Below are 12,179 nucleotides of genomic sequence, written 5' to 3'. Positions count from 1 at the left end.
AAAGATGGAGAAAGCATAGGCCTATAAATCATCGAACATGATTCAGAATATTATCGACAGCTGGGTCGTGGATGCACAATTTGAGCTCAGGCAGGTCCACGGCCATGTAAAGTTAACAGGCCACAGAACGGGCAGCGGACGGACAGGCAGCCTAGCGAGATATATCAAGAAGAAAATCGTTTCAAGCAAACGATTAGGCGGGAGTAGCTAGCTAGCAGAATGTCTCGCTATCTCGCACCCGCTTGTACATAATTTAACTCCCGCGGATACTTTTTTTTTTCCCACACTGAACAGGAGTTCTTGAGTATACATAACACCTGATTATGTACATGCTGTGTTGAGTTCTGGCTGTTCTAAATGATGATTTCGTGATTTTAACACAAAATATCATCGCACATTCAAATAAAAATAATATAGATTATATTTCCAAATTTAAAAACACGTTTTTGCGATCCATTAACTATTTTTCTGTCAATAAATTCAACTTACAAACATCATTATCTTTTAAAAGTGTCAGGAGCCAGCAACTTATGGTGATAGTTATGTTAAAACGTCGTTACCTATATTTCTATGCTTACTTTCGCTGAAAAGGAGTAGATATATGCATTACAAAAATAATAACAGTTCATATAAAAAGAAGTAAAAATAAGTAATAGACCTATTTACCAAAACTTGGAATGACATCTGTAACCCGATCAGTTGCTCGCTGTCTGTCGACTCTCGGAAAAAAAAAAAATCTCTCCAGTCTCATGTTGCGCCTGTTCACTCTGAGCGTAAGTCACCTGAATGAGGCTCGAGAAGTTCTCGCGAGCTTTTCCGATGTGCCACTCGAACGCTAACACAATGCACCCCATCAAGTTGGACAATTCTATTGAAACAGCTGTCGCGTCCCGCGCAGGTGCAAAACACTTTTTTTTCTTCTTTTATCCTGGTTAGAGACATATCAGTAGTGAGCCATCTGCAACACGAACGCCTCCCTCGCACACGTGCAGTCGTGTTTTTTCGCGTTGGAGCGGGCGCTGCGCGGCCCAACTCTGCGTACTGGCTTCTCAGCCTTTTTTTTTTCGTTTTTAAAACCTGATACCAAGTTTTTCGCGGCAGAATTACAATACAAATTTACGGCCTTGAAACACCATCGATTTTCGTTATGTGTGATTCATAGCCCCTACCCTCCTCCATAATTAATTTATCATTTGGTTAACTACATTGCATACTAGTTTGTTACTTTTAGGTTTATCGTAACTTATACTACCATGCTGTATGTTAACATTTTAGGGCCCTCTGAGTGATTTGCTGTTTATTTCAGGGCTTCAATTCATTTCGCTTTATAATTGTTTTACTGTGCTGTACACATTAAGATGGAAAGAGTTCGTTGTGTAGAACATTGTAGAATATTGTTGGTGTTTTGATTTTGAAACTGAAAATAGTTAAATTTAAATTGACAGGGAAACCCATTTCCTCTTCATGGCCACAGATCATTTATCAATACATTCATCTTTGAAGGCTTCCGAGCATAGGCACCCACCAAAGAATGTTTGGTAAGATTAAAATCAGACCCGCAGGGCATATGACACGAACCCGGTCATGCTCGTCGAGTTGCAGTGCCATTGGAAAAAAAAAAATCAGCCAAAAAACGTCTGATTTTTTTCTATTTGTTCCTAGTTTATCCGCCAACAACATTATTAAAATGGCTTGGTGGTACCTTTCCAAAACTAATAATTCCTAAAAGTACTGTAGAAATCGGAACATTTCTACTCTCAAACTGCTATGATTGTCATCTTCTTACATCTTAACAATGTATATAAAGTGGAAGAAGAATGTTTTATACTAGAGGGAAAGAGTTTATCTTTCGTAAAAATTTAAATAGTTTGAAATTTCAATTGTACTTACAATCCCTATTTGTATGGCCAGGCATTGTGCGTGCAAGGGGAAAGGGGCAATCGAGGAAATCAAGAAGCTATCACTTAATTGCGAACATTCAAAAGAGAGAAAAGTAAGAAGCACTCACAATCCAACAGGATAGAATAAAAGACTGCTAGTGTGCCATAGCAGCGGTTTGATTCATTATAGTTCTATTTGCAGATTTCGTGTACGAACAGAAAAAAGTGATGAGCAAATCACTTTTCGTTTACTTTTTTTTGTCTAACTTTAATGACATCATTCAACAAAACAAACAAAATGTAATATTACATGGCACGAGTGAACATAATAACTCTTTTCTTAAGTTAAATTTCTTAAGTTCTAAACTGCTAGAGGTTGGATAGCTCCTACAAAATCAATGCCCTATGTGATGTGCAGTTTTCCATACTATTTCGTACTATTCACCATGCATGCATTGGGAATGGATTATTTCGCCTTCTTCCTTCTCGATACCCATCCTTTAACTTGTTATCAACAATATACATATACTTTCACCTGTGCCCGAACAAATGGAAAAGTCTTAAAACTATCAGAATTACACTATTTCTTTACTTGTTTTGTTTGACAAAGATATTTATTCAAATAACACATGAAATCACTAGCCGATATTTAACCTTGTAATCGCACATAGACGTGTTCGCGGAAGAGTTTCTTATAGTTCCACAGTACCTACCTTTTTTATGTTTGACATCATTTTATGTTCTCCACAATCCCTTCCCACACAATCCCTTCGAACAGATGCCCTATAGGCCTAAATATTGTATGAAACATAATATTGCATAACATACCACTGTCATTCATATAACGCCTTTCCTTCAGCAAGCGCTGTAACATGAACCCCAAATGTACAAGCATAAAATAAATTTGCATGCATGATTGATTTCATAGTGAAGACGTTTCCAATTTGATGCTCCTTAGAAGAAAAGAAAGTGAATGCTTTTCCAGTTAACGTTTTTCATAGAAGATTTTAATCAAAATCAATACATAATGTATCATATTAAAGGGATCGTATAGCTTTGGTTGAGACCTAGTTTCAGGTTTCAAACATTTTTTTGTGAGATAATGAGAAACCTCTTATAAAATATGAAAGAGCATGTAATTTCATCAGGAATTCAATGTTTATTTGATGAAAATTGGTTTTGAAATGGCTGCGATATCCAAAACAGAGCGACTCTAACAAGTGTGGGACCCACACGTTATTACGATCGCTTTGTTTTACTTTGTTTTTGGATGTTTCAGTCATTCCAAATCCGATTTTCATCAAATAAACTTTGAATTCCTCTTAAAATGGTATGCTCTGTACTATTTCGTAAGTGTTTTCTTGGTATCTCGCAAAAAGTTAAAAGCCCAATTTTTATCTCCACCAATACTGTACCATCCCTTTAAAGGTGATTTATTTGGCTATCAGGCTGGTAGGTCAATACAAAGTGAATCTTTACGTTTGAGTGAACACATTTGTTTTTGTCCTCAAAAGGACAAAAGTTAAAATTGCAAAACTTAAAGGGGATGGCTAGTAACTTATCAGTGGGAATCAGTGGGAATGCTGGGGGATGATTTTTTTTTATTTGCTTCATATTTATGGTCTCGTATTCAAGTAATGTGAAGTTTAATGTTTCCAGCTTAGCATGCCTGTACAGTGACGGTGTGATCGCCCCGTCACTATAGTGTACAGGCATGCTAACTTGGAAAAATTAAACTGCACATTACGTGAGTATGATACCATTCTAAAGCAAATAATTTTCACACAACTACAGATATATAATGTACTCTTAAATAAATCCCACAAGGATTGGAACAATCATTCCCCAGCATTCCCACTGGTTCCCACTGATCAGTTACTAGTCATCCCCTTTAAATGTTGTCATTCATTTTACAAATGCGTTTCAAGTTAACAATGGTAACAAAAGACCAATTTAACACAATGAGAGTCATGAATGAATGAAATATCAAAAATAGGTTCTCATTCTCTTGTATCTTATAGCCTCAAACAAAAAAGGGAAAAACTAAAAGGGGAAATAAGAATTGTCTGTCAACTCTGACTTTTAATGACAAAGGGAGTGAAGCCAAAAGGTGATTACATGGACAGATTTTTTTTTTTCTGGGAATAAAAGAATTCATGAGACGAATTCAAGAACCAAATGTTATCTTACATTTTTCTAATATAAAAAAAGACTATTCAAATTTCTACCACTTTAATCAATATTGCTTTTTTTTTTTGATGTCATGTGAATTGGGATTTAACGGAGGATGTTTCATTTTCCTCCAGACATTTTCAGCCTTTAATCATCTTTGGAGCTACAAAGTCATTATTGATATCAGGTTTATTTTTGCTTATCAATTGCTTCTTATTGTGTAAAAATTGTGTTTTGTAATCAGTGTCAGTTATAATATTGGTTTGTAAAAAGTTCGTAGATCATACATTATTATATCCGTTCCATTACATAGACTGGATTTGGCTCTATAGAGCAACAGACAAACTAGTGCTGAAAACGAAACTAAGACTCCGGTATCCACTTTTTACCATGCTGTCTCGTTATTTCATTTCATTTCATTTTTTTTAATTGTAATTATTTATTATGTTCCTTCCCTACAGATGTGTTTTTATTTTTCTCAGGAGATGGGCATTGGAAAGAACGATACATTATATCCATCGCTATCGTAAATATTTAAAGGAATATTGTAGGAAATATGTACAAAGTAGGGTTCCGGTAACTGCTGTTCATTTGTAATAGTTTTATTCATTTTTGTCGTCATTAGGCTCCTTCTATGATCATGATGATTTGGGTTTTTTTTCTTTCTTTCTTTTTGCTCAGGACAGTGAAATTCTACAAAAGCAGTATGTTGTATACAATCATAATGTCCCGATGTGGTATGTGAAGTAGGCATAAAATAAGTAAATATAATTCTAATCTGGTATGCTTTCGTTGTATTTACATGAAAAATAAACCATTATGTAACGGAACACACGAAATTCTTGTTCCATATATGAGTTATGTCCATGTGTACTTCAACACCAAGTTAGCTTAGACAAAGGATTTTATCTTTTACCTTCTGTAGCTGCCATTTTGTTTTTCCTACTGTTGTTGTTGTTGTTGTTGTTGTTGTTGTTGTTTTGTTGTTGTTGTTGTTGTATGGTAACAGAACCATTTGTTTCGTGGGTAACATGTGTTAAAGATCTATCCACCTATCTTCACATGCATTCATAAACTTGAAATGGATTTGTATGGATTAGAAGGCGGGTTCCTTCCTTGGTGGATTGATCACCTGCATTAACGAATCACTAAGATAATGACGGACTGTCTATCGTCTTGAGACTCTTCAGCATCATGACCAGAGTCTTTTTGAAGTTATACTATTTTAAAGGTAAAGGTCTGCCCCGGCCGATCCACATGCCCGGCTGAGATTCCCAAATCTAGCTGCATGAGCAATGCTGTGAGTATTCACACCATCCACTCTATACAGACACAATTAACTCTCTGTCCCTCGCAGAGAACATAAAATAGAGGACCCAACTCTGACAGAGTCACAACTAATGTGCGTATAAAAAGGTCGAGCTTCGTTCATTCGTCGAAAAGAGCAGGGCGCATAACCTATAGTGTTGTGGTCCCGCCGCACATCCGACGGGGTCCAATGGAAGACCAGTTACTGCAGCTGAATACAGGCTATCCAGTCATCTTCCTAGATGGCAAATGAAACAAACAAACAACACAAATAACAAACAAACAATCACGAAACATTTACACTCCCTTCTCTCACTCCCAACGACTACACGGTATTAGCAAAGAGAATGTTTTTGTTCTCCTAAACCGCCTCAACCTTCGATATACAGCAGCTTCAGACCACTGTTTCATTCTTATCCGTTCCCTCTTACATGTATCGTCATCACTAGGGCCATATAGGATCAGGATGAGATCATTATCCTCGTCGAATCCGATACCACATACATCGATTCTTAGGTACGAACAGCAATGACGTGATCTTTGATACCTGTTCACCTCACCATTGTCCATCATACATACAGTATTATCATCATAAACAGGCCTCACCCCCCCCCCCCTCTCTCTCTCTCTCTTTCCCGTAACGGCCGACAAATTCTACGAGACATTGTGTTCAGGTGCCAGTTTCACGTATCTGAGAAGATAAAATACAAATACAAAATGGTTATTTTAATAGTTAGTTTCTTCATATCTATTTTCTTTTGAATTCAAGACTCGAAAAACCTGCGCGTCAACCAGCTGGAATGTGACAGAGGAGTGATATCATATGAGAATACGAGAGTTCATCGTGTTTTTACCAAATTGTGGAAAGTGGCAGCAGTGGCGTTTCTAGGGAAAACGGCGCCCGGGGCAAGCGCGAAAATTGCGCCCCTAATTTCTGAAAAAGTGTTCAACCCCAACCCCATCCCCACATGATATGCTTTTTCAAGCACTTAAAAGGGGTCTTTTGAGGGTGATTTAAATGTAATGAAAATTTTGACGAGCGAGCGCAGCGAGCGGGCCGAAAATTTTTGTATTTCAGCTTACAAAACATGGAATTCTTGTCATTTTTTGCTTATGAAATCTTACAATTCTAATCACGATATAGTGACGGCCTTATAGATAACGATTTATACCAAAAAACTGAAGACTTGGAAAAAAAAAACTGTAAATTAGTACGCGCGTGTGACCGAAATTTGTATATTTCCGCGTCATCATCACGTTTTGTTATCTCTTTTCTTCTGTTTTTGATAAATTTTGGCGAGCGAGAGCAGCGGGCGAGCCGAAAATTTTTGTATTTCAGCTTACAAAACATGGAATTCTTGTCATTTATTTTGCTTATTAAATCTTACAATTCTAATCAAGATATAGTGACGATAACGATTTATACAAACAAACTGAGGACTTTAAAAAATACTCTAGATAAGTACGAGCGAGTGAGCCGAAATTTGTATATTTCCGCGTCATCATCACGTTTTGTTCTTATCTCTTCTTTTTTTTTTTGATAAATTTTGGCTAGCGAGCACCAACTGCATTAAACAAACTGGTCAATAACACAACATTTCTCGGATAAAAAAAAAAAAAGATAAAGAGAAATATGATAGAGCCCATTCATATAAAGCTAGCTTGTTTAATTACAGAGGTCGCTTTGAATCCTTGATTGTTGTCTGGTCTGGCTAGTCGATCATTTTCTCTTGAAAGTGTAATTTATCATCAGTAAAATAACACGAAAAGTAAATTTTGGTTGCCCACACGAATACCAAACGGCAGTATTACACACAAATTTCATATCGGTTTACAACGACAAAGAGTTTGGTTCCCGCCGGTTTTTCTGTAACCCGTCCATGCATGCATCATTTCTTGGCCACGCCTACTTTTTCCTGATAATGTGACGCCTTGTGTACGTTGTACTGAACTGTCGCAATCTGTTTTGATCGTGCACAACTTTGACCTCTACCAGTTTGCTCGCATGAACACGGTTTTAGTTCATTGACTCACTTTGCTGCTCGTTGGACCTACGTACCATTCGAAAGGTGTACTACTGTATGTAACATGTATAGTTTGATGCATTGAACAAAGGCAGCACTTCTGTTAACAGCAAACTGCGTTTCCAGTCGTCGTTGACTCACGCTGTATGATAGGAAAGAATCGATCGACACGCCTGGCAGACACATAGCCTATATAGTTAGTGGGAATTTGCACGCTGTTTCTACTAATGTCTTCATCTTGCTGATAATTATGATCAGATCTTACCATCATTTCATCTGTCAACATGAAAAGTTTGCCACATAACTCTTCATTCTCCTATCAGCCATGGCTAGCGCCGGTTCTCCTCGTTATTAGTCTCTCCGCGTTGGTGCCTGCCTCGTCGGGCGCCAACATTTTGTTCGGTAGGACGAGCCTAACCACCACGCCGAGCCACTACATGGGTCTCACCGCCATTACTCAGGCTCTGGTTGAGAGGGGACACCACGTGACCCTCCTCCTCATGGATAAAGTTGGCACCAAAGGCTTCCTGCCAAACTCTTACTCCAGCAACATCACCTACCCGAACCCGAAGACAGAAGAAGAAATAAAGAATTTTAATAACATGATGTCCACAGGAGCATCCAGTTTTGCCAATATGTCATTAACGGAAATCCTGCGTGATGAGCGACTCGGGCTCGCATGGGGAATGATGTCATTTGGATGCTTCGAACTTTTTGAATACGAAGAGACATTAGAAAGGCTAAAACATGCAGATATTGACTTGGTACTTACAACGCCTGTTGTGGACGTTTGTGATATTGTGGTTGCGGCTTACCTCGATGTGCCGTTCGTCGTAGTACTAGGCGCCCGACGAGCGCCCGTGTGGCACGAGGGACACATGGGTATCCCGACACCGCTGTCCTACGTACCCTTTAGCTTTATCCTTCCTAACCTCTCAGACCAGATGAGCTTCACTGAACGCCTGCTGAATGTGGTAGCCTCCAACACCATTCAACCTTTCTTAGACTACATCTTGGCCTATCGTCCCATTGCCCAGCTGCAGACGACGTACGGCATCCGACCCGATCTCAGCCCAAGAGATTTCCTGGCTAGAGCAGCCTTGTGGCTTTGTCATTCAACAGTGGCCCTAGAATACCCGCGACCGAGGTCTCCAAATTGGATCGACATAACAGGTGCAACGATCAAAGACCCAAAGCCTCTTCCTAAAGATCTTGAAGAATTCGTCGAGGGCTCGAAGGAACACGGTTTTATTGTATTCACACTTGTAAGTCACATTTTTATTCATTGTTTCTTATGTCAAACAAAAAAAGGGGAGGGGGAGACATTAACCCCCTGGTCGAATGAATCTTGTTATCTTGGTTGACTCTGAATGGTCTGTCCTGGTGTGTTGTTACATGCACTGTTTTCAATCACCACCGTGCGAAGGGCTTGCTTCCAAAAGGCACTAAATCCATTGAAAATGATAGCCCCTTTTGGAAGCAAGCTCTTCATATAATCTACATGTATATATTAACAGAGAGGGATATAGATGTTAGCTCTCAGTTACGTAAATGCATTCAGCATTCACCACCAGTGATGCATGATATGGCGTCGTATGATTATTTCCTGTTTTCTTTTCTCCCTCAGGGTTCTATGACTGTGTCCTTAGGCAACCAGCTAATGACCGATACAATATCAAAAGTTTTGGGTGAGCTGCCTCAAAGGATCATTTGGAGGCATATCGGGCCGAAACCTCTTTACCTTGGCAACAACACTCGTATTGTTGATTGGCTACCTCAACGTGATTTGCTCGGTAATAAACATGTCTATTTTTGCTTACACAATCTTATACAATCAAGGTAACAACATTATCTGTATGATGGTGTCTTGGAACATGAATTGAGTATTTTGATCACATCATCTTTCCGTTTCCGTTTCATTTGAAATTCTAATGATAGGTTCGTGTGTGTGTTTAGCTACGATGACCGAACTCCTAAGTGAAATCCCTTGTCAAATTTCATTCAGTTCATAAGCCATCTGTCTAACAACTAGTCATGAAGCGCTAGTCTCAATTTGCCAATCCCAGTCGTGGCGTCGCCTAAGTACCACTGCCCGGGCAGGTACATGTTTAAACTAACTATGAAATAGTTACACACCCATAAAAAGTCAAAATGTTGAACTTAATACTGATCTGACAAAATTTAATGTGCACAACCAGGGTGTGTTTTGAATATGAATGCCTGTCTAATGACTAAAAATGATTGATTGGTTCTATTTCATTTTTGCACGTTCCCTAAAAGTCATTTCTGTTTTTACAAGACATGCACTGTGTATTTTGAACCGAACAATGTACATAATGAATCCTTCGGCGACAATAACGATATTCGTTAGTATCAAATGAATGTAATGTTATAATATAGGCCCTGGACGTAGCGTAGTCTCCCTTTTCGTGGAAAATAACGTTATTGTATTATGCATTCTATTGTCACCAGAGTTGGATTGGTTGTTGGTCTTGTTCTTCATCTACTATACCTCAGTCTGTGTGTAAGATATTTCATTTCGGTGTGTCTGGGTTCGAATTTTAAGACACTTGACTATGATCAATGTTCAACAACAATCACCACTCCTCAAAAAAAAAATGCGGTATCATGAAGACAATACATAACCTATACGTGTGTAAAGACTTCTATTTGTTTAGATATGCTGACGCTGCACTCTAAATACAAATAACCTTGATTTATATTGATTTATACTTTATATTTTATGGATGGACTGTAACCACATAGTAATTTTGGATACTATCTGTATGTCTTACGTGCCTTCCACACCAATGTTCAAAGTGAGTGAGCTACATGCAATGATTATAAAAATGTTCACATGGCACCAAATTAAAAGCGAATGTTGGTTTCTCTTTGACCCGATCTCTTGCCATTGTTGAAACAGCGCATCCTAGCGTCCGTCTGCTGATATACCACGGTGGAGGCGGTGGCGTACATGAGGCCATCCACTGCGGCGTACCTATGCTTCTCATGCCGCTGGCAGGGGACCAGCCAGTCAACGCTCACCTGGTAGCAGCGAAAGGAATGGGTCTCACACTGAATCTGGGCGATCTTGACGAAGAGAAGTTTCGTCGCACCGTCCACGAGATTCTAGAGACTCCAAGGTATGCTATGAAAGTTAGAAGTCCGGTGCAAAGCATTCCCTTTACTTCTGAAAATATTAATCCTTGTATAATATTATCTTATAGTTCGTGGTAATCTGTTTCCTGTGAGCAGGTGTTCCAATACGGTCCACTCAATGATGATAATTCCGGTGATAATATTGATGTTAATGATACAACCCTATACATCATAACAATCAGCATCATTTTATCTGCTAATACAACTGCACCGTGATAATGGTACAGTGATAATGACGATAAGAGGAGCTAAGGCATTATACATTGTATCACCTCTGCCTTTTTTCCGCCAGTTCGAAGCGCAGTACATCCATAGTGTGATTGTGTCATGATATAGCGTCAATAATTTGTTTGGTACGATAAAATCACAATTCTGATTAGATGGAAAAAGGAGACCCTTTCATTATAGTACCCATAATTATGTGTAGGTAAATTTAAATAATAAATTGACGTTTGCTCGTGACTCATCGACAAATCTCAGCAAAGATAGAATGTGATGTTAGAGTTATTTTCATCAATGTGTTTGATAATAATTTTCGTTACGATAATGCGTTTGCTGGCTAATTATAAACCACGAGGACTTAATGACATTTGAATAATGTACATTTGTGACGGTTCTCTCCAATCTCCGTTGTGTATGAACGGTAAGGAAGAAATGTAGGAGAGAGGAGCGTCGTGTATGTTATTGTGTGCAGTGTGTGTGTGTGTGTGTGTTTCATTTACTGTGCAGTAGATAGCTTTCTAGTTCCATTTAATAGAAAATAATGTCGATTATGTTCAAAACTGCAGTAATGGCAGTTACTATGTAAGGAGATGAAAACTCAGTTGGAAGTATAGTTGAAGTTGCACTGCACAGTAACTGTAATCATTGCAACATAGAAAATTACATTACATGTAATGTCTTTGTGCATTTGGACGCAAATCTCTAGAGTTGTGAGTATCCATAGAATTACTATTACGACCATGAAGTCTCATTATTTATCTCTTCTAGTTACAAAGAGAATGCAATGAGAGCTTCGGCCATTTTGCGGGATCGCATGGCCAGCCCGCTGGACACGGCAGTCTTCTGGATTGAGCACGTGGTCAAGTTCGGCGGCGACCATCTTCGACTACGAGCGGCCGAGATGGGCTTTATTCAACTCCATTCTCTGGACGTCATCGCCTTCCTCGTCGTAGTCGCTGTTACATGGTTGTACCTGTCTTACGTCTTGTTAGCAGCATGCTGCCGACTGTTGTGCAAACGGAAAAGCCACAAAGCCAAAACCGACTGACGCCTTTTCGAACTGAGCTTCCACTTAATTCCCAAGTGCATTTTGAAGAAATGAGTAAAAAACTAACAGATATTACACAGAAACTTCATTGTAAGCGGACGAGAAATGAGACAGGTATGGAATTACACACTAGTGGAAAATGAGCAAAGAAAATAGGATTGCAGTAGGATTTCACCGGCCTAGCAATTCGGAGGTCTCGGGTTCGTATCCCTTTGGAATCCCATTTTCTTTGCTCTAACAAAATTATATTCATTTCTGGGCCCCGTTGCTAGAAACTTTGTGTTTAAACGCAACTTGCAACTGATTGTCACTGGCCAATCAAAATCATTGTTGCATGCATGTCTTCTTAATAGGGCAGACCCTGAG

At 38.9% G+C, this 12,179-nt stretch overlaps 1 protein-coding gene across 1 annotated transcript; it reads left to right on the top strand.

The window, feature by feature from the left end:
- The first annotated feature begins 7,794 nt into the window (after positions 1 to 7,794).
- On the top strand, positions 7,795 to 12,179 carry LOC140230009 (UDP-glucuronosyltransferase 1A1-like). The gene is made up of 4 exons (XM_072310216.1): positions 7,795 to 8,649; positions 9,012 to 9,177; positions 10,308 to 10,527; positions 11,534 to 12,179. The coding sequence occupies exons 1-4, from the start codon at positions 7,822 to 7,824 to the stop codon at positions 11,811 to 11,813; spliced, it is 1,494 nt and encodes a 497-aa protein (XP_072166317.1). The 5' UTR covers positions 7,795 to 7,821; the 3' UTR covers positions 11,814 to 12,179.

The sequence above is a fragment of the Diadema setosum genome, chromosome 6 (genome assembly GCF_964275005.1).
Source record: "Diadema setosum chromosome 6, eeDiaSeto1, whole genome shotgun sequence".
In the NCBI taxonomy this organism is placed as follows: Eukaryota; Metazoa; Echinodermata; class Echinoidea; order Diadematoida; family Diadematidae; genus Diadema; species Diadema setosum.
The sequence above is the reverse complement of the archived record's forward strand: the minus strand, read 5'-3'. Positions and strand labels throughout refer to the sequence as shown.